General features: G+C 45.8%; 1 protein-coding gene across 2 annotated transcripts in view; it reads left to right on the plus strand.

The window, feature by feature from the left end:
- BLK (BLK proto-oncogene, Src family tyrosine kinase) overlaps positions 1–23,665 on the plus strand; it is a 181,809-nt gene that overhangs the window by 115,770 nt on the left and 42,374 nt on the right. For both annotated transcript variants that reach the window (XM_073586382.1, XM_073586381.1), the window contains exons 2-3: positions 22,701–22,803; positions 23,062–23,116. In XM_073586382.1, coding sequence (XP_073442483.1) covers positions 22,702–22,803; positions 23,062–23,116 — 157 coding nt within the window. In that variant the 5' untranslated portion in view covers position 22,701. The remainder of the gene's footprint in view (positions 1–22,700; positions 22,804–23,061; positions 23,117–23,665) is intronic.

Below are 23,665 nucleotides of genomic sequence, written 5' to 3' on the forward strand. Positions count from 1 at the left end.
ACATTAGCAATATATACATGGAAAAAGGGGAATACCCATCAGTAACATAAGGCTTAATTAATGAACCAGGTAAATAATCATAAGGTAGCACAAAAAAACATTCAAGTGTGTATAAGTAAACCATGTGCATTAAAGTGCTATAGTGCCACTGTGCAAATATGAGACCACACAAAAATAGTGAAACCTAACCATAAAAAACAACAGTGCTATGTGTATAATACCTGTAAGCCTGAATGCGCTATGTAAAGTGTCCTAGAACGCGCCCCGATGCGCGTTTCGGAAATAAATCTCCTTCGTCAGGGGGGGTAAATAATATACAGTGCGTGCGGAAGGTTTATTTGTAGCAAAGTCAATCACAGGCAAGGAACTCAACAGCGCATGCGCCGTCAGTGTAACCCGGAAGTCACAAGGTAAAACACATCATGTGATCAATTACTTTCGGGTGAACTAGATGTCAATTACTATGAGACGCCGTCTCTATATAGACAAACGGCGCATTCAACAGCGCCGTTTGTCTAGTTGACATCTAGTTGACATCTAGTTCACCCGGAAGTAATTGATCACATGATGTGTTTTACCTTGTGACTTCTGGGTTACACTGACGGCGCATGCGCTGTTGAGTTCCTTGCCTGTGATTGACTTTGCTATAAATTAACCTTGTGCATGCACTGTATATTATTTACCCCCCGACGAAAGAGATTTATTTCCGAAACGTGCGTCGGGGCGCGTTCTAGGACACTTTACATAGCGCGTTAAGGCTTACAGGTATTATTATACACATAGCACTGTTGTTTTTTATGGTTAGGTTTCACTATTTTTGTGTGGTCTCATATTTGCACAGTGGCACTATAGCACTTTAATGCACATGGTTTACTTATACACACTTGAATGTTTTTTTGTGCTACCTTATGATTATTTACCTGGTTCATTAATTAAGCCTTATGTTATGGATGGGTATTCCCCTTTTTCCATATATATATTGCTAATGTAATTGTGTATTTCCTATTTTATGCACTTCTATGTTGTGCCAATATTGCAATAAAGGCATTTTATTATTGAGTTTTGTGTTCCTGAAACTTTTTTTACATTTTATTTGTATAGTAATATATACATTTTAATATATATACATATATAAAAAAAAATTTAACTATTTTTATTATTTGTCTCTCCCTGCGGGATTTTATTCCACCCATCTGTGAGTTAATTTTGTTTTCTAGATATACCGGATGGTCTGCCATCCATTTTTTTTGGAGGGGATTGGTTCACGCATATTTTGTGAATGAATATATGACTCTATAAACTCACGTTATTAATTTTAAATTAAGTAGGTTTGAATTCTGTTTTCTCCATTCACTTTCTGAAGACATTGCACCTAAGGGGGAATATCTCTATAATGAGTATGCGATTAGGTGGAATGCTAAGTGCCCTTTACACCATAGGGCGATGTAAAGCAACTCTTTGTGCCTCCATACAGGCTCCATGTCCATGTGGCCCTACACCTATTGATTGTCACCATTCCTGACATTTACCCCATTGCGTATTTAGCATTTTTTTCATTTCTTGATGTTTTTATTTGTTATTTTCATAACCAGAGTAGGAGTCGAGCCTGTGGCCAGCCCCAACCGTAACCACCACAGCAAAAATAGAGCGGCTTCCTGTCCACACCAATTATCAGGAAGTGCTGACATTAATTGCCTGTTAATAGTGCCTTATGTGTACGGCTCTTGTTATAGTATGTGTCATTAACAGAAGATGACAGTGTGAGATCATCAGATTTACAGAACGTTATAGTACCTAAGTCTTCCATTTATACAGGGTGCGACACCAAAAAATAGGACTGAAAGAAACTATCCCAAGGCTTGTGATCACGTAACTGTGAGAGATGATCGAGCCAATTCATTGTGAATCGAAATTGAGTAGAATTTTATGAAATTTGCACATCTCAGAGAATCTGCGCAATTTGCAGTTCAATTTGAGAGAACTGTCAGAAAAATACCACCATCTTTTGACACATTGCAGGAAATTACATCAGAGGCACAGAAGGTGCAGTTGAATAAGAAGGGACTATAATAGTCTGTATAAAAGTCAAAGCATGGAATGCAGCAGCCTTCTTATGGTCATTGAGGATAATGAGAAGGCAACACAGCTCAGTAGGAAAATAAATTCCTAAAATATTGGAAAAATGCTCCAGGCAGTCATGTGGTATATAACTGCAGCAGTGAAGAAGATTTGTGTAGTTGTCTGTGATCAGAGATTCAATCAAGGAGAGAGATAGGAGAGGTGGTAGCAGTGGCAGTGTCCCAGAGTGATTGATGAGTGATGTGGTGGGGCTAATATCTGTCCTGCTGTACTTGAATAACTAATACAAAAAATTATGCTTAATGCACTAGAACGCAGCAGCAAACATACACAATATTTTTATAGAAAAAAGAAACAAAACTGAAATCGGTGTCAGAGATGGTATGATTTCTTATCACAATCGGCTATACTGATATTTTGCATTTCCTGTGCAAATGTTTTTATGGATGAATAATTGTCTTTTTAAAAATATAAAACATAAACTGTTGTGAAAACACCAAAAGTCGCAAAATCTTTGCCAACCTTGATTTTGTGACTTCTTCTGGTGAAAACACTTTGATGAACTGGGGCTGAAAAGTTTTTGGAAGTTTACCAGAAATGTAGATATTGGAGATAAAGTTTCCTGTACTGTAATCCTGATGAAGAACGCTACATGGAGGCTGTTTTAGAACTGGCATCTCCAAAAGGGAAAGGGGTGTTCAATATTGAGTCTTTGGCAGTCATTAAAAGTCTATCTCATGAAAACGATGCCTTCTCAAAAGAAATCCACATGGAGGCAGTGGCCCCATAGCAAAAGTCCTAATTTGGAATACCTACCTCCACCTTAAAATAAATTGTGGTAGTAGTCAAGGTCATGGTGGATAAGTGCAGTCACAGGATGGCATACCACCCAACAGACAGGAACAGGAAGTAATTTGCCCCTTTTAGAGCTTCTTAGTATTCTCAACCACTACAATACAACTTTCATGGCCCCCATAGAGTATGAATCATCAAAAAATGTCCCAACACACTTGTATGATACACTCACAGTGCATTGCAAAAGAGTATTCTCCACATGTACAACACGATGACCCCAAAGGTGGCCCCAGTAAAGTATGTATTCACTATAGTATCTTCCACAGACCACACAGTCCCCTCAAACAGTATGATGCCCCCACAGAACCCTCATACTGTATGATACCCCCACAGTCCCCTCATACGATATGATGCTCCCACAGACAGCTTCATACAGTATGATGTCCCCACAGACCCCTCATACAGTATGATGCCTTCATAGACCCTTCATACAGTATGATGCCCCCACTGTCTCCTCATACAATATCATGCCCCCACAGACCCCTCAAACAATATCCTGCCCCCACAGACCCCTCAGACAATGTGATGCCCCCACAAACACCCTCATACAATATAATGCCCCTACAGACCCCTCATACTGTATGATGTTTCCACCGAACCCTCTCCCGTCCATACTTAATGCAGCAGCCAAGGTCATCTATCTGGCTAATCGATACTCGGACACGTCCGCTCTTTGCCAATCATTACATTGGCTGCCCATTCATTATAGGATCCAATTCAAACTACTTGTTCTCACCCAGAAAGCTCTCCACAGTGCCGCACCCCCTACATCTCCTCCCTCATTTCTGTCTATCGGCCTAACCGACCGCTGCGCTCTGCAAACGACTTTCGACTAACCTCTTGACTAATCCGTACCTCCCACTCCCGACTCCAAGACTTTTCCCGCACTGCGCCAATCCTCTGGAATGCTCTACCCCAAGAAATTAGGACTATTCACTTTTTGCACAGTTTTAGGCGCTCCCTCAAAACACATTTGTTCAGAGCGGCCTATCACATTCACTAATCACAGTCATTCTATGTGTAAGTGTACATGTGTAGCCCATTCACTATCTCCATCCATCCCTCACTCCCTCAAGATGGCTGGACCATCACTGTAAATACACACTGTATCTCCCCCACCTCATTGTAAATTGTAAGCTCTCATGAGCAGGGTTGTCTAATTTTGCTTTAATGATTGTATTGTTAACATTGTTACTTATGACTTGTGTTTTGAAACTGATAAACTGTAAAGCGCTGCGGAATATGTTGGCGCTATATAAATAAAGATTATTATTATTATACTGTATGATGCCCCCACAGTCCCATCGCTCAATATGATGCCCCCATACACCTCTCATACAGTATGATGCCTCCACAGACCGCTCATACAATGTGATTTCCCCACAGACACCCTCATACAGTATAATGCCCCCACAGACCCCTCATTCAGTATAATGCCCCCACAGACCCCTCATTCAGTATAATGCCCCCACAGACCCCTCATTCAGTATAATGCCCCCACAGACCCCTCATTCAGTATAATGCCCCCACAGACCCCTCATTCAGTATAATGCCCCCACAGACCCCTCATTCAGTATGATGTTTCCACAGAACCCTCATACAGTATGATGCCCCCACAGTTGTATCACTCAGTATGATGCCACCACACAACCTTCATACAATATGATGCCCCCACAGACCCCTCATTCAGTATGATGCCCCCACAGACACCCTCGTACAGTATGATGCCCCCACAGACCCCTCATACAGTATAATGCCCCCACAGACCCCTCATTCAGCATAATGCCCCCACAGACCCCTCATTCAGTATGATGTTTCCACAGAACCCTCATACAGTATGATGCCCACACAACCTTCATACAATATGATGCCCCCACAGACGCCTCATGAAGTATTAGTCATGTCCCCAACAGCTACCATGAAATGAATGTTTGATCATGCAATACAGTCAATAACGGTGAGAGGAGACTTTTTGCAAAGTTGCTTTATTTTCCATTTTAACTTGACTAAAACAACAAAACAAATTTAGCTGCGTAGGTGGAATTTTGCTTTTAGAAGGTGTCTCTCAAGACATCTATGTCCTGAGAGGTTTTTTTTTCCAACTTTTTATATTTAAGACTTAACCACACGGGCTTTTTTTTAACTATCTTAGGAGAAAAGGGTCTTGTCCCCACATTTTGTTGGTAGACATCCACATTCGGGCAGAGATTGAATATGAGTCTCTCCAACTGAGGCTATGAAAGATGGAGGAAAAGTCAAATATCCAGTAAAAATGCAATAAATGCCTAGAGTCTCATTTAAGGGAATGTGTTAAAGAAACCCCATGTTTTGTTCTCTAGAAAAATTGTCTGATGGGAATGTTCATTCCAGGTTGCAGAGCACGGCGACTATTCAACCACACAGAGCTTAGAACCAAAAAGAGAAAGTACCTAACAAGGGTCAGGAAACAATAGGACAATAACAATTAAGGTTTAAAATACCTTTATTAGTGAAGGCAAAATGTACAGTTGTGGCCAAAAGTATTGACACCCCTGCAATTCTGTCAGATAATACTCAGTTTCTTCCTGAAAATGATTGCAAACACAAATTCTTTGTTATTATTATCTTCCTTTAATTTGTCTTAAATGAAAAAACACAAAAAGAATTGTCCTAAAGCCAAATTGGATATAATTCCACACCAAACATAAAAAAGAGGGTGGACAAAAGTATTGGCACTGTTCGAAAAATCATGTGATACTTCTCTAAGTTGTGTAATTAACAGCACCTGTAACTTACCTGTGGCACCTAACAGGTGTTGGTAATAACTAAATCACACTTGCAGCCAGTTGACATGGATTAAAGTTGACTCAACCTCTGTCCTGTGTCCTTGTGTGTACCACATTGAGCATGGAGAAAAGAAAGAAGACCATTTAACTGTCTGAGGACTTGAGAAACCAAATTGTGAGGAAGCATGAGCAATCTCAAGGCTACAAGTCCATCTCCAAAGACCTGAATGTTCCTGTGTCTACTGTGCGCAGTGTCATCAAGACGTTTAAAGCCCATGGCACTGTGGCTAACCTCCCTAGATGTGGACGGAAAAGAAAAATTGACAAGAGATTTCAACGCAATATTGTGCGGATGTTGGATAAAGAACCTCGACTAACATCCAAACAAGTTCAAGCTGCCCTGCAGTCCGAGGGTACAACAGTGTCAACCCATACTATCCGTCGGCGTCTGAATGAAAAGGGACTGTATGGTAGGAGACCCAGGAAGACCCCACTTCTTACCCCGAGACATAAAAAAGCCAGGCTGGAGTTTGCCAAAACTTACCTGAAAAAGCCTAAAACGTTTTGGAAGAATGTTCTCTGGTCAGATGAGTCAAAAGTCAAAAGATGCTTTTTGGGCAAAGGCATCAACATAGAGTTTACAGGAGAAAAAAAGAGGCATTCAAAGAAAAGAACACGTTCCCTACAATCAAGCATGGCGGAGGTTCCCTGATGTTTTGGGGTTGCTTTGCTGCCTCTTGCACTGGACTGCTTGACTGTGTGCATGGCATTATGAAGCCTGAAGACTACCAACAAATTTTGCAGCATAATGTAGGGCCCAGTGTGAGAAAGCTGGGTCTCCCTCAGAGGTCATGGGTCTTCCAGCAGGACAATGACCCAAAAAACAGTTAAAAAAAACACTAGAAAATGGTTTGAAAGCACTGGAGACTTCTAAGGTGGCCAGCAATGAGTCCAGACCTGGATCCCATAGAACATCGGTGGAGAGATCTAAAATTGTCAGTTTGGAGAAGGCACCCTTCAAATATCAGGGACCTGGAGCAGTTTGCCAAAGAAGAATGGTCTAAACTTCCAGCAGAGCATTGTAAGAAACTCATTGATGGTTACCGGAAGCGGTTGGTCGCAGTTATTTTGGCTAAAGGTTGTGCAACCAAGTATTAGACTGAGGGTGCCAATACATTTGTCTGGCCCATTTTTGGAGTTTTGTGTGAAATGATCAATGTTTTGCTTTTTGCTTCATTCTCTTTTGTGTCTTTTCATTTAAGACAAATTAAATGAAGATAATAATACCAAAGAATTTGTGTTTGCAATCATTTTCAGGAAGAAACTGAGTATTATCTGACAGAATTGCAGGAGTGTCAATACTTTTGGCCACAACTGTAGCACTACAAAAAAGAGATGCCCTCACAGGTGAATAGACAATACATAATTACACTTAGTGAATAGATGATAAAATTTATAAAAAGGTAATCAAATGTAAAATAGCATAAATAGGATGATCAATATTAAAATTAATTATGAGAAATCAATATTAAAAATTACTCCATCAACTTAAAGTTCAAAACGCCAGGTTTTATCTCCAACATATTAATAGAAGCATTTCAATGTAAAAAATAGAAATTCAAAAAATGAGAAATTGGGAAAGAAAGGGGAAAATATTGTACTAGCACTGTGACAAAAGACACTAAGGCTACTTTCACACATCAGGTTTTCGGCGTCAGGCGCGATCCGGCGTCGTGCCGGAACGCCGGATCCGGCAAATGTTTCATAAAACCTGATGTGAAGGATCCGGTTTTCTGCCGGATCCGTCTTTTTCTGGACAGACAAAACCGGATCCGTCTCATCCGGTTCATCCGTTTTTCTATCCGTTTTTCGACGGATTACGCCTGATCCGGTTTTTAAAATTGACCCATGTGGCCTTCCGAACGGGATTGGCTACTGGAAAACTATATATAGCATGTTCCTACAGCCCTTCTTTGACAGGTTGTAGAGGAGAAAGTGCAGGTTGGAGAGAAGAGCAAGTTACTGGCGAAGATGGATGTTGTCATTGGAAATATTTTGAAGAATTTGGCGGATTTTACAGCGGAGGCGAATCTTTTGAGGGTGATTGTTCTGGAGAAGGAGAGAGCGAGACAGCAGCGCATCAGGCATCGTAGACGACGTTTGTGGATCCACCCCATCACAGCCAAGAGAATGACGCGTGGGGTCTATTCTACACTATGCATGGACCTTCGACGAAACCCGGATAAATTTTTTGGATATGTTAGGATGAAAATGGAGAATTTTGATTACTTGGTGGAGCGCATTGCACACCTCATAAGAAAAGCGGACACCTATTGCCGCTTCTCTGTTTCACCCGCAGAGCGTCTGATGGTGACTTTAAGGTAAGCCACATTTATTGGATATGATCGCATCAGAGCACACTTTCACTGCAATCTTGTTGGTGGTAGTTTGTATCTCCAAGTGTTATAGGTCAGTTTTGGTATGTAATGCTGTGATTTAAAACTAATTTATTGTTTTTTAATTCCCCACAGATTTCTTGCAACTGGAGAATCCCTTTCGTCACTGCATTTCCAGTACAGACTCGGGATTTCCACCATATCTGGAATTGTGAAGTACACATGCCGTGCACTGTGGGACTCCTTAGCTGAAGAGTTTTTACCAGAGCCCACAACAGAGAGGTGGATTGAAATTGCTGACAAGTTTCAACAGATATGTCAGTTTCCAAACTGCTTGGGCGCTGTGGACGGGAAACATATCCGCATTGTAAAGCCAGCTGGATCGGGATCTGAATATTTCAATTACAAGAAATATTTTTCAATTGTCCTCATGGCCATCGCTGACGCGGAATACAAATTTATTGCGGTTGATATTGGGGCCTATGGCCGCTCCAATGACTCTCAAGTTTTCAAACTGTCTGCCATGGGGCGTAAACTGTATGGAAACACCTTCCAGTTCCCACCACCTAGACCGCTGCCGCAAACATCTGGTCCACCTATGCCATTTGTCTGTGTAGGGGATGAAGCCTTCCAGCTGTCAGAACACCTTTTGAAACCGTACTCTAGCAGAGGATTGACAAGACCAAAACGCATTTTTAATTACCGCCTCACAAGAGCAAGAAGAATGGTTGAATGTACCTTTGGTATTCTGACAGCCAAATGGCGGGTCCTATTGACTGCGATCAACCTCAAGACAGAAACTGTGGACGAGGTGATCAAAGCGTGCGTGGTACTCCACAATTTTGTTATCTGCAAGGAACCCATTTCCATTGAGGACACCTCTGAAGAAACCACCTTGCAAGATTACCATGACATTACCACTAGAAGTTCTGTGACGGTTTCAGTAATGAGGGACAATTTTGCACTATACTTTATGTCACCTCAAGGCAGAGTACACTGGCAGGATGACAGAGTGTGAAAGATTTGTGCCCTAACCAAACTTGTGTACCTTCTGTACCAACAGTATATACCTTTGCCAACCAAAGTTGGCTATCTTGTCATGGTGTCTATTTTTAGCTTTAGGCCACAGTTGTGTTCCTGGTTGTGTTTTATGCAAAGTATTTCACCTTTTAACAAAAGTTGTGTACATTGTTAGGAAATCACCAACAATAAACACAACTTTTTAGGTGAAATACTTTGCTTCAAACACAACCAGGAACACAACTGTGGAAAAAAGCTAAAATTTACCCACAGTTATATACCTAGTTTTGAATACCATTTCACCTTTTAAATACCCTGTATTTAACCTTTTTCGCCGCAGAAAGAAATGACAGACAACCAGTGTAAAATAATTTAACTTTTATTGAAAAATGTTTTTTTAGTAAACTTTTTAAAAATTTTAATAAACTTGTTTAATAAAACTTTGAAACTATAAAACTGAAACCATAAAACTGGTCATTTTTATTTAAATACACACATTATAAATCTGTGTAGTGTGTGGTGGAAATACTGCTGTAGGGGCTGCGGGACACTTCGACACTGGGAGTGTGGAGAGAGGACTGGGATCGTGGTGGGGAAGGAACGGTTAGAGGTGAAGGTGTGGAAAAAAACTACAGAATGGGTGGACATGTGGGAAGCAGAAGAGGTGGTGGGTGGTGGAGTGGAGGGTTGGGCAGGGACTGTAGGAGCAGATGATGTTGATGGCAAGTTGTATGGGGAAGGACTTTGGTACGGGGCAGGTTGCTGGAAGTGGGGAGATGTCTGGTACGGGGCAGGTTGCTGGAAGTGGCGAGATGTCTGGTACGGGGCAGGTTGCTGGAAGTGGGGAGATGTCTGGTACTGTAGAGGTTGCTGGTACTGGGGAGTTTGCTGGTGCTGGGGAGGTTGCTGGTGCTGGGGAGGTTGCTGGTGCTGGGGAGGTTGCTGGTGCTGGGGAGGTTGCTGGTGCTGGGGAGGTTGCTGGTGCTGGGGAGGTTGCTGGTGCTGGGGAGGTTGCTGGTGCTGGGGAGGTTGCTGGTGCTGGGGAGGTTGCTGGTGCTGGGGAGGTTGCTGGTGCTGGGGAGGTGGCTGGTGCTGGGGAGGTGGCTGGTGCTGGGGAGGTGGCTGGTGCTGGGGAGGTGGCTGGTGCTGGGGAGGTGGCTGGTGCTGGGGAGGTGGCTGGTGCTGGGGAGGTGGCTGGTGCTGGGGAGGTGGCTGGTGCTGGGGAGGTGGATGGTGCTGGGGAGGTGGATGGTGCTGGGGAGGTGGATGGTATGTAATAGGAGGGGGAGGATGGAAAGTGGCTGGAGGTGGATGGTATGAAATAGGAGGGGGAGGATGGAAAGTGGCTGGAGGGGGTGTAGATGTAATAGGAGGGGGAGGATGGAAAGTGGCTGGAGGGGGTGTAGATGTAATAGGAGGGGGAGGATTGAAAGTGGCTGGAGGGGGTGCAGGTGGAGGAACTACTGTGGTGGGAAGAGGAGGAGGAGGTTGGGAGGTAACTTGCTGGAGAGCAGCGTGGCATGAATGCATTACATGCATCTGCTGGGCAGGAGAGAGCGTTTCCATGCGCTCCACAACAGACCTGAAAAAGGTGTGGTTTGGCGAAGATCTTGCTTCTGAATGCATGGTTTGCAGAAGTGTCTTCACCTCCAGAATGCTGGAGTTGATCTGCTGATAGCCTGCGGAGATTTTCTCTGACAAGACTTTTAGACAGTTCTGGAAAGATGCATTCAGATGCAAGAACTCTAGCGCATAAGTCTTTTCCTGACCCCTCTGCCGCTGCCGCCCAGTACCCGCAGGTGTACTAGAGGTGGCAGGGGCAGAAGGGTGGGGTAAAGGGAAAGCGATCTCCTCACCAGCAGCTTCATGTAATGTAGGCGGCCACGATGCTCCTGTGCTGGTGGATGGGACAGATGGGTCGAATGTGTTGGAAGGCTGGGAAGGTGCAGATGTACCGGGGCGGTCGAAGTGTCCCTCGGTGCCGGTCTCCTGAGGGATCGCCTCAGAAGGGTCCAATCGTGCCGGCTCCCGAGTGCTGCTCACCGTGCTGTGGAATAAAGAGAAAAAAAAAATTAAAATACTGACATGGTATGGCCCTGGCTGAAAAAAAAATTTACATCTAACATTTTTTTTCACATGTGGTGTGTAATATTTACCTTCTGGTGACCATTGTTTCCCAGAGGAACGACAGGGCTTCTGCGTACTTGTACTTGCTCCTGCGTCCTCCAGATCCACTCGGGGCCCGCATCTCTTTATTGAACTCCTTCTTGAAACGATCTCTCACAGACCGCCACCGATTCACAATTCTGTTCCCTGAAACGAGAAAGGAGTGGTTAGTATACAACATCAGTGTTTCCCAAACTCCAGTCCTCATGGTCCCCAGGGGTCATGTTTTCAGGATTTCCATAGTAAATAGAAATCCTGAACACATGATCCGTGGGGACCACGAGGACTGGATGTCATGGTATGCCTAGGTTACTTTAGGCAAAAACCCCGGGACCCCTGCGATGTCCCTCAGAGTAGGGGAACCCTGTCTGTCCCTCTACCCAGGGTTTACACTGAAGGTGTGCCTGCCTGAGCCTCCACCCTGTCCCTGTCTCCTGTCCAGCCCTAAGCTGAACCCACCACCCTCCACCCAGTGAGGGGACCAGACACCAGACCCCACAAATACGTATGGACAGGGGTAAAAGAAACACCACACAGTTAATACACAAGGGAATACAATAATGTGCAAGGGCAACCAAATATATATATAACAGATTGGAGAAAGAACCACTGAGGGATATACTGCACCAGATATCAGACGCTCCAACACCACCACTGCTGACCGGTATTGTTAGCACTAGGCTAAAGCTATAGTCGGCGACGCCCATAGTCAGGACGAACTATTTAAAGACCAAGGGCGTGGCCCAGCCCTCAGCCAGCATGACAACCTGGTTAACCCTATCCCGACTGGAACAGAATACCCAACAGGGTATTACCGCTGTCTGCCGGACACCCTGGTGTGAACAGTGTCCGACATGACAGTACCCTGCCTTCTACGAGGTACCTCCGGAACCTCACCATGTCGAGGACCTGGCTTGTCCGGATGGCGACGATGGAACATAGTAACCAGTCGATCAGCATGAATGTCAGAGGCCGGCACCCATGTCCTCTCCTCAGGACCATAGCCACGCCAGTGGACCAGGTACTGTAGAGTGCGACGCACAACCCTAGAGTCCACCACTTTGGACACCTCAAATTCCAACGCGTCATCCACCAAGACGGGAGGTGGTGGCCCGGGGGAACCATCCACCAAACCCACGACCTTCTTTAGCAATGCTTTGTGAAATACATTATGAATCTTATACACAGCCGGCAACTCCAAACGAAATGCCACTGGGTTGATCACTGCGGAGATTCTAAATGGGCCAATGAACCTGGGACCCAACTTAAGTGACGGTATCTTGAGCTTAATGTTCCTAGTAGATAACCACACCCAATCACCCACACACAGGTCCGGACCTGGCACACGTCTGCAGTCAGCCACCCGTTTGTACCTGGAACCCACCTTCAACAAGCGCTGCTTGACTCTCCTCCAAACAGACGACAATTGAGCTCCCAACTGGTCCTCTTCAGGGACGCCAACTGAGCACCCCTGACGCAAGGTGCAAAATTGAGGATGTTGACCATACACACAAAAAAAAAGGAGATTCCCCAGACGATTCCTGGCAATGGTTGTTTATTGCGAATTCTGCCAGAGGAAGAAACGCTGACCACTCTTCCTGATTGTCGGAAATAAAGCAGCGCAAGTATTGCTCCAGGTTTTGGTTCATCCGCTCAGTCTGTCCATTCGACTGAGGGTGGAAAGCCGATGAATGAGATAATTTGATTCCAAGGCGAGAACAAAAAGCTCTCCAAAACTTTGCCACAAACTGCGTACCTCGATCAGACACAATGTCAGACGGGACACCATGAAGTCTGACCACCTCGCGAATAAATATCTGAGCAAGAGTCTTAGCATTGGGCAAAGACGGTAAAGCAACGAAATGTGACATTTTGGAGAACCTATCAACAATTACCAAAATGACCGAGTTCCCTGCCGAGGCGGGCAAGTCAGTAATAAAATCCATGGAAATCTCAGTCCATGGCTTACTGGGCACCCCAAGAGGCTGCAAGCTACCAGCGGGATGGGAACGAGGAGTCTTGGCCCGTGCGCACGTGGTACAGGCAGCCACATATGAGGCCACATCCTGCCGGATTTTAGGCCACCAAAAACGACGCGATACCAATTCCAGAGTGCTCTTAACCCCTGGATGACCTGCCAGTACCGTGTCGTGATGTTCGCCCAACACTCTAGAGCGTAGATGTAGCGGCACAAAAGATTTATTAGCAGGTAACCCCGGCGGTACCACCTCCTGAGCCTCGGCAATCTCTGCCTCAATCTCTGTCGTGATGGCAGATACCACCACACCCTTTTGGAGAATAGGCACCGGCTCTTCACATAACTCTCCACCAGGAAAACACCTGGATAAAGCGTCAGCCTTAACATTCTTCGACCCAGGTCGATAGGTAACAATGAAGTTGAACCGGGTGAAGAATAATGCTCAGCGAGCCTGTCTGGAGGACAGGCGCTTAGCAGATTCTAAATAAAGCAAATTCTTATGGTCGGTTATCACAGTAATCTGATGAACAGCCCCCTCCAAGAAGTGTCGCCACTCCTCAAATGCCAATTTGATGGCCAATAGTTCCCTGTTGCCAATATCATAATTACGCTCCGCAGGCGACAGCTTCTTGGAGAAGAAGGCACACGGATGCAACTTGGCCCAAGAAGGGCCCTGAGACAGTACAGCCCCCACTCCAACCTCCGACGCATCCACCTCCACGACAAACGGTAAGGAGACATCGGGCTGCACCAGAATGGGCGCTGAGGCAAAACTATTCTTGAGGAATTCAAACGCCTGTACCGCAGGCTCAGACCAGTCAGAAAAGTCGGTACCCTTCTTAGTCATGTCAGTCAGTGGTTTGGCAATCATAGAGAAGTTCTTAATAAATTTCCTATAGTAATTGGAGAAGCCAAGAAATCGCTGAAGCGCCTTAAGATTATCAGGCCGATCCCAATGTAGTACCGCCTGCACCTTTGCGGTGTCCATCTTAAAACCTGAGGCGGAGATTATATAACCCAAGAACGGTAGCTCCTGTACGAAAAACACACATTTTTCAAGCTTGACATAGAGCCTGTTCTCTCTGAGCAACTGCATAACCTGTCTAACATGCTCTATATGTGTATCATGGTCGCGAGAGAAAATGAGGATGTCGTCAAGATAAATTATAACAAACCTCCCCAACAACTGAGAGAAGACATCATTAATGAAGTGTTGAAAGACCGCCGGTGCCATAGTCAACCCAAACGGCATTACCAAACTCTCAAAGTGACCCTCAGGGGTATTGAACGCTGTCTTCCACTCATCCCCCTGACGGACTCTTATAAGATTGTACGCCCCCCTGAGGTCCAGTTTGGAGAACCACCTGGCACCAACCACTTGGTTGAATAAATCGGGTATAAGTGGCATAGGGTAAGGATCACGGACCGTAATCTGGTTGAGTTCTCTGAAATCCAGACACGGGCGTAAACCGCCATCCTTCTTTTTAACAAAGAAGAAGCCAGCAGCCAGAGGAGAAGAGGAAGGTCTAATATGACCCTTGCTAAGGCTATCCGCAATGTATTCCTTGAGAGCTAGCCTCTCGGGACCTGAGATATTAAACATTCTAGCTTTAGGTAACTTGGCCCCTGGTTTCAACCTAATAGCACAGACATAGGGGCGATGCGGTGGTAGTTCTGAACAACCCTTCTCAGAAAATACATCCGCATAATCCAGCAACGGCTCCGGGATACTGGGGGTCAAAGCGGAAATACATGTAGCCAGGCACCTCTCCTGACACTCCCTGCTCCACTGAATTATGTCCTGGGTCTTCCAATCAATAACAGGATTATGCATTGACAACCATGGAAAGCCCAGAACCATCTGAGCCGGTAAGTTACTAAGCACCTTACAAGTTACCCGCTCTGAGTGTAATACTTCGATGTGGAGTTGTATATCCAACACACACTCTGTGATCTCCCCTTGAGACAACGGGGAAGCATTGATGGTAACCACCCGGATGGGGTTCGGCAATTTCTCCACCGGAAATCCCGCTGTATGCGCGAACCTCTCATCAATGAGATTGGCAGCTGAGCCACTATCAATAAATACTGTAATAGAGAGCATTTGCCCCCCAAGTACCACCCTAGCAGGGAGCATACACTGGGAAACCATGACGGAGGATACACAAAGGCTCAGACTAGACTCCTCCAAACCCTCTGAGCCTATCAGTTTTTCGCCGGCGCGCCCTTCTTAGGTACCAGGGGACAAGCGTTAATAAAATGTCCTCCTTTGCCACAAAAAAAACATAGCCCCTGCCTTCTGTGCCAAGGACGTTTAGGCTTGTTACTCGGTGACTGTGCTATACCAGCAATCTGCATGGGTTCCACGGATTCACCCGCGGCAACCTCACCGACCACTCCCCCACCTCCCGGAGGCAACGAAACCAGCGCCCCCTGACGGAGACGTCGGTCTATGCGTACTACAAGTGCCATCGCAGCCTCCAGAGAGGCGGGAGTCTCGTACATTAGGAGAGTCTGTTTAACCCTTCCAGAAACCCCATGCAAAAATTGACTTCTAAGCGCAGGGTCATTCCACTGCGTGTCCACCGCCCAGCGCCGGAATTCCGTGCAGTAATCCTCAGCTGGTCGATCACCCTGTAGCAGTGAGCGTATCTTAGACTCTGCTAAGTTTAATCTATCCGGATCGTCATAGATCAAACCCAGAGCAGAGAAAAAAAAATCTACAGATTCAAATGCCTGTGAGTCTGAAGGGAGTGAAAAGGCCCAGGCCTGTGGGTCACCACTCAGCAAAGAAATCACCAAGCCCACGCGTTGAGCCTCATTACCTGAGGAATGTGGACGCATACGGAAATACAATTTGCATGATTCACGAAACACCGTGAACTTACCACGATCACCAGCAAATCGTTCAGGAAGGGGAAACTTGGGCTCAGCTGCCCTGGCTGCAGCCTCAGCAGGTACTGCAGGAGCTGACAGGCCTTGTTGCTGGACCGCCCCCCTGAGTTCAGTGACCTGTATGGATAGAGCCTCCAGCTGCTTGGTTAGGGAAAGTATAGGATCCATAGTAAGTAACCCCTATATTCCCTATCTATACCTTTTTTTTTTTTTTTTTTTTCTCTCACTTTATTATTTAGGCCGACTATAATGTCATGGTATGCCTAGGTTACTTTAGGCAGAAACCCCGGGACCCCTGCGATGTCCCTCAGACTAGGGAAAACCCTGTCTGTCCCTCTACCCAGGGTTTACACTGAAGGTGTGCCTGCCTGAGCCTCCACCCTGTCCCTGTCTCCTGTCCAGCCCTAAGCTGAACCCACCACCCTCCACCCAGTGAGGGGACCAGACACCAGACCCCACAAATACGTATGGACAGGGGTAAAAGAAACACCACACAGTTAATACACAAGGGAATACAATAATGTGCAAGGGCAACCAAATATATATATAACAGATTGGAGAAAGAACCACTGAGGGATATACTGCACCAGATATCAGACGCTCCAACACCACCACTGCTGACCGGTATTGTTAGCACTAGGCTAAAGCTATAGTCAGCGACGCCCATAGTCAGGACGAACTATTTAAAGACCAAGGGCGTGGCCCAGCCCTCAGCCAGCATGACAACCTGGTTAACCCTATCCCGACTGGAACAGAATACCCAACAGGGTATTACCGCTGTCTGCCGGACACCCTGGTGTGAACAGTGTCCGACATGACACTGGAGTTCGGGAAACACTGGTTTACATCAAGCAACCGTTACTGTATATACTTACGCTCTTTAATCTGGTCCCGAGCTTCGAGGTCCTCCCAGCGGCCCACAAGGAGCGAACAGATTTCCTCCCAGAGTCGTCGGGTAACGATCAGGTCAGCGTGGCGGCGGTCAGCCATATTCCAGAGCGGCTCCCTTTCTCTGACGAGATCGATGAGGCGGTCCACATCAATCCCTCCATCCTCACCGTCAGAGTCGGGAGCACGCTGTGAAGGCTGTTAAAGAAAAAGACAAAAATAACATAATTAGCCTCCACAAAAGAAATGAAATAAAAAGTGCAAAAAAACAAAGCAAAAATATTTATACTTACACGCTGGTGACCGCCGCGTTGCTGTCGCCGACGACCCTGGGAGGCACTGCGAGGACCTCTTGGCCGAGCACCAGATTGGGAAGACTAGAGAAGAAAACAAAAAATGTTATGTCTTTGGATGTAGGCATTTGTTTGCTGTGTGTGGTCTGCAGAACATTGTTTTCTATGTGTTGTGTGTAGTGTGATGTTGTGTTTCTGCGTTTGATGCCAAAAACTTACCAATTGTGAGCCCACTCCAGGTGTCTGTCCACCCCTTCCTTCTTCTTCTGGGAGCTCCTCTTCATCTTGTGATTCCTGTTTTGAAATAAAAGGCAATGAATAGACATATATTACAGAGATGATGGATTTTGGAAATAAAAACTTACCGTCAAACGCTGACGATGCGAGGGAGGGCTCCCAGAAGAAGATGTGCTGTCCTGTTGATGGCCAGACTCCATGGCTGTGGGTATTGCTGCTGCTGTTGCTGCTGCCAGTGCTGCCATTTCTGCTGCTGCATCTATTGGGCGGCTGTTGAATAAAGAGAAACAAAGGGCCAATGAATATCTTGATATTCAATAGCCCTAGTTTGGAGGAATGGGTGATTTGATAATTACCGTCTCTCATCTGCTGCTGGCCTCCCCTCCCGTTGTTCAGCATGCTGCTCCATTTGGGGTGGTGCTGATGGTGCTGCTGCAGATGTCTCCTGCCTTCTCCTGCGCCTGGTTGCTGTCTTGGGTGGCATGTTGGGTGTGGCTGTGGGTCCCACTGTCTTGCTTTTATATATGTCTTGTGGGCAGAGCTACTGAGCATGCTCAGACCAAAAAACCGGATCCGGCGCATTGCGGCGCTCATAGGCTTTCATTGTGTGAAAAAGCCGGACGCGCCGGATCCGGCGTGTCCGGCTTTTTCGCCGGAGACAAAAAACGTTACAGTCACCGTTTTTTCCAGACGCCGGATCGCAACACATTGCGACACATTGCCGGATCCGGCGAAAACCGGATGAAACGCATGGCCATCCGGCGCGATCCGGCGCAAATGCAAGTCAATGGGGGGGAAACCGGATCCGGCATTGCATTTCGCCGGATCCGGTTTCTGTCAAAAGCGCCGGATCGCGCCTGACGGCGAAAACCTGATGTGTGAAAGAGGCCTAAGGTAATAATTAAAAATGTGTGAAATTAATGGCAAAAAACGACCAAAATGATCAAAACATGATCAATAACATGTCACACAATAAAGTGCAAGTGCCAAGTTCAACAATATAAACAAAAAATGAAAAATGATCAAAAAAAATTAAATAATAATGTGTCATACAATAAAGTACAAGTGCCAAGTGCAATACGTACTACCCTCTCAGAGAAAGTCCGCAACACTCACACAGAGCATGCCCACTACACTCTCATATAGAGCATGTACCCTACACTCCCGCACAGAATATGCCCACACCACTCTCAAACAGAGCATGCTCTTGCTATACTCTCTCACAGAGCATGTCCGCAGACAGCAATACTCACACAGAGCATGCCTGCTGCACTCCCACACAGAGCATGCCCCCTGCACTCTCGCTATACTTTTGCAGTACTCTCACACAGAGTATGCAACTACACTCACACAGTACGCTCGCTGTACTCTCACACAGAGCATGCCCACAACACTCTCACACAGGGCATGACTGTAACACGGTGGCTCAGTGTTTGTGTGGGTTTCCTCCGGGTTCTCCGGTTTCCTCCCACATTCCAAAGACATACTGATAGGGAATTTAGATTGTGAGCTCCAATGGGGACAGTGACAATAATGTCTGTAAAGCGCTGTGGAATTAATGGCGCTATACAAATGAGTAAACTAAATTAAAAAAATAAATAATACTAAATTAAAAAAATAAATAATAAAATTAACACTCCCGCACAAAGCATGCTCAGAAAACTCTTCCACAGAGCATTCTTGCTACAGTCCTCCACAGAACATGCTTATTACACTCACATGCATACCTGCAACACTCTCCCATAATAGGGCATTTTCTGAGTGATGTTTCTTACGACCATGTGGCTGCTGTGAAGTCATCTCTGCGCTATTCGCAGCTCAGAGCAGCGGCTCAGGCAACACAAGAATAGATAAATTATTATTATTATTATTGTTATTTATTTATATAGCACCATTGATTCCGTGGTGCTGTACATGGGAAGGGGTTACATACAAATTACAGATATCACTTACAATAGACAAACTATCAATCATAGACCGATAGAGAGGGGAGAGGACCCTGCCCTTTCAGGCTTGCATGCTACAGGATGGTGGGGAAGGAGACAGTAGGTTGGGGGATTGCAGCAGCTCTAGTGATGGTGAGGCTGTAGCTCCAGTAGTAATGAGGAGGCAGCGGGGATCATTGCAGGCTGTAAGCTTTCCTGAAGAGATGGGTTTTCAGGTTCCATCTGAAGGATCCGAGTGTGGTTGATAGCCGAACGTGTTGGGGCAAAGAATTCCAGAGGATAGGGGCTATTCGGGAGAAGTCTTGGAGGCGGTTGGGTGAGGAGCGAATAAGTGTGGAGGAGAGAAGGAGGTCTTGGGAGGACCGGAGATTACGTGAGGGAAGATATCGGGAGATTAATTCAGAGATATATGGAGGAGACAGGTTATAGATGGCCAGGGCCGGCCCGAGAGATTACGGCGCCCTAGGCGAAACTATTTTGTTGCGCCCCTACTATTCTTGGCAGTAGATGAAAATTTGGGATATAAATTTAGGAGCAAAATAAACCACAACAACAATGATTAATTAACTCTCTCCTAACTCTTTAATCTTTTGAGAAGTTGTATAGGACAAATATATACAAAGTGATCAATAACATAAAACAAAAACGACCATAGGTAATTAAAATTTTTGTTTCCTTGCCTTTTTTTTTTTAAAAGGATGACACTAAGTCACCGAGATTAATTTGTTTAGCAACTTCAGATTCTATCGAAATTGTTGCCAACCCAACCAACCTCTCTTGCGTCATATTTGCCCTTAAATATGTTTTAATTAGCTTTAGTTTTGAGAAGCTTCTCTCTCTTGAGGCCACGGACACTTTGCCAACATTTGAAAACTTAGGAGCAAAATAAACGCGCGGGATCAAACACCTGTCAGCAGACGATGCAAACGACTCACGTCCGTAGTTTAGTGCCTCCTTTCCGTGCGTAAATTGAAGCTCAATGGTTTTTCTTTTAAATTTATGGTAAAAAAATGTATGTACACTTTTCTTTCCATCCCTAAAACTTTTTGCCTTTTGAAAAGATTTTTATAATTTTTTCTATTTTTTCTCTGGTGCCCCCTTTGGGTCGGTGCCCTAGGCGGCCGCCTAGTTCGCCTATACGTTCGGGCCGGCCCTGTAGATGGCCTTGTAGGTCAGTATTAGTAATTTGAATTAGATATGCTGAGGGAATGGAAGCCAGTGAAGAGATTTGCAGAGGGGAGAAGCGGAGGAGTAGCGAGGAGAGAGATGAATTAGTCGGGCAGCAGAGTTAAGGATGGACTGGAGAGGTGCGAAGGTGTTAGCAGGGAGGCCACAGAAAAGGATGTTGCAGTAGTCGAGACCGGAGATGATGAGGGCATGCACAAGCATTTTAGTAGATTGAGGGTTGAGGAAGGGATGGATTCTGGAAATATTTTTGAGCTGGAGGCGGCAGGAGGTGGAGAGAGCTTGGATGTGCGGTTTGAAAGACAGGGCAGAGTCAAGGGTTACTCTGAGGCAGCGGACCTCCGGTACGGGGAATGCGTGATGTCGTCAATTGTTATAGATAGGTCAGGTAAGGAGGATCTGTGAAATGGGGGAAATATGATCAGGAGAAGAAGGAGGATATGGCTGATAGACACTCCAGAATTCTGGACATCAGAGGGGTGACGTCTGGGCCAGAGAGGTATCATCGGCAAAAAGATGGTACTGGAATCAGTGGGACTTTATGAGTTGCCCCAGGCCAAGTGTATAGATTGAAAAGAGTAGGGGTCCTAGAACAGAGCCTTGGGGGACTCCAGCAGAGAGAGGGTGGGATGAGGAGGTAGTGTGGGAGTGAGAGACGCTAAATGTGCGGTTGGGGAGGTATGAGGAGATCCAGGATAGGGCAAGGTCTTTGATGCCAAAGGAAGAGAGGATCTGTAGTAGGAGGCAGTGGTCAACTGTGTTGAAGGCAGAGGACAGGTCTAGAAGGAGGAGCATAGAATATTACGAAACAATCACTGACCTCAGGGAGACAAAGAAAACACTGAGGCAGCCGGCAAAGGCACAGTGAAATCCTAGGTGCATTGCTCCCTTGGAAATACGAATATGCAAATAAAGTCAGTGGAGCCTCATTTAGAGTCTCAAACACGGGACTAGCCAGATCTTCCTCCAGGGAAGGACCCAGCCAAGGGATGGCTCCTTTCGGAAACCACCATTACCAGCATATTAAGTGGCCCTTTAAGTCAATATCCTGCTCTTTACGAGTTTACAGATATGACAAGGGAAATACCAAGGCCAGGTATCCATCCACAGACAGCTGTTTCGGGGTGTTGCCCCTCATCTGGGTCCTTCCCTGGAGGAAGATCTGGCTAGTCCCGTGTTTGAGGCTCAACGGACTTTATTTGAGTATAGAATATTGTCCGTTAGCTTTGGCTGTAAGTAGGTCGTTAGTAATCTTGGTCAGGGCTGTCTCAGTGGACTGATGGGGGCGGAAACCAGATTGTAGATTGTCAAAGAGCAGGTTAGATGAGAGGTGGGAGGAAAGTTCAGCATGAACGTGCTGCTCCAGGAGTTTAGAAGCAAATGGGAGCAGCGATATTGGGCGATAGCTTGACATAGCGGTTGGGTTGAGGGTTGGCTTTTTGAGGATAGGCGTGATTGTAGCATGTTTGAAAGCAGAAGAGAAGGTACCAGAAGTTAGTGATAGGTTGGAGAGGTGGGTTAGGGATGGGATAAGAGTGGTGGCGAGGTTGCGGAGGAGGTGGCATGGGATGGGGTCAAGTGCACAAGTGGTGAGGTGTGATTTGGAGAGAAGATGAGCAAGCTCCCCTTCAGTGATGTTGGATAAGGAGGTTATGGGGTTTGGGCATTGGTCTGGTATACAAAGGGGTTGTGGTGGTTGAATAATAAAGACTTGCCGTGTTTGGTCTATCTTGTTTTTATAGTGCATGGCGAAGTCCTCAGCAGAGATTAGGGAAGTTGGAGGGGGCAGTGGTGGGCGGAGGAGGGAGTTAAAAGTATTGAACAACTGTTTGGGGTTGTGGGATAAGGAGGATACAAATAAATGCCGTCCATATATTCCTTTACAAGAGTCATTTCAGCACAGTGTACCCTCTACAGAGAATGGAGGACTACAAGGACTTTTCCCATGAAATTGGTGCCATGCTTTACCATTTTCTTATGTTTTCTTTTGCCTCAAGGATGGGGGTGATTGGCAGTAAGAAGATTCCTTGGAAGAAAGATGAACATGTTAATTTGAGTTCTCCTGCCGGTCAGTTTTACAAGCCCTCTCATCCACCAATAGTAAGTTGTATATGGAGTATCCTGGGCTTTATGTGTCATATACTGTATTGTATCTATGTGGCAAGAATAGAACAGGACAAAGATGGAGCTGGAAAGGGGAGAATGTGTCTCTGATCCAAGAGCAGAGTCTTCATAGCCAAATGCACCTCGATCACTTCTGGGGGGATCTCCAGGCCTGGGGAGCTGTAATACGATATCGGCAGAGATGGAGACTCAATGATTGTCTTGGGGTAATCTTATCCTCCATTCTGATTTCAGGTCCCAGCAACACGGCCACAGAATCTTACCACACAATGCAAAGTATCCCAAAAAGGTGAGAAATGCTTCATAGCCTCATAAACTGCGAAGGCTTTCATCGTTAATAATGTGTCTAAGGCTAGATTCACATTTGCGGATGTCCAAGCTGCGGAGGGCTGCGGACTTCCTCCATAAAGCTCCGCCCATGGCCGCACCTCCTCCGGTCAGCTCCACCTACGTCTGCATGCGGCCTGCATACATATCTTTAACACTGAGCACACAGGTCGTGCGGATGTATGCGGATGCCTCTGCATGCGTCATTTTGACGATGCGGCGACCGCATCAAAATTACAACATGGTATGTCCGCATACATCCGCACGGCCTGCATACCCAATGTTAAAGATAGGTACGCAGGCTGCATACAGATGTAGGCGGAGCTAACAGGAGGAGGTGCAGCAGTAGGCAGAGCTTCACGGAGGAAGTCCGCAGCCCTCCGCAGCTCGGCCATCCGGAAATATGAACCTAGCCTAAGAAACCAAAATGATACCACGGTGTGCAAGCCAAGTGTGTTGTATTTTATGATTTCAGCATGTGAAAAAGTTTCAAATGTCTAGAAAATTTCAC

This window comes from Dendrobates tinctorius, unplaced genomic scaffold (assembly GCF_039654945.1).
Source record: "Dendrobates tinctorius isolate UK_male_01 unplaced genomic scaffold, ASM3965494v1 ptg000093l, whole genome shotgun sequence".
Taxonomy (NCBI): Eukaryota; Metazoa; Chordata; class Amphibia; order Anura; family Dendrobatidae; genus Dendrobates; species Dendrobates tinctorius.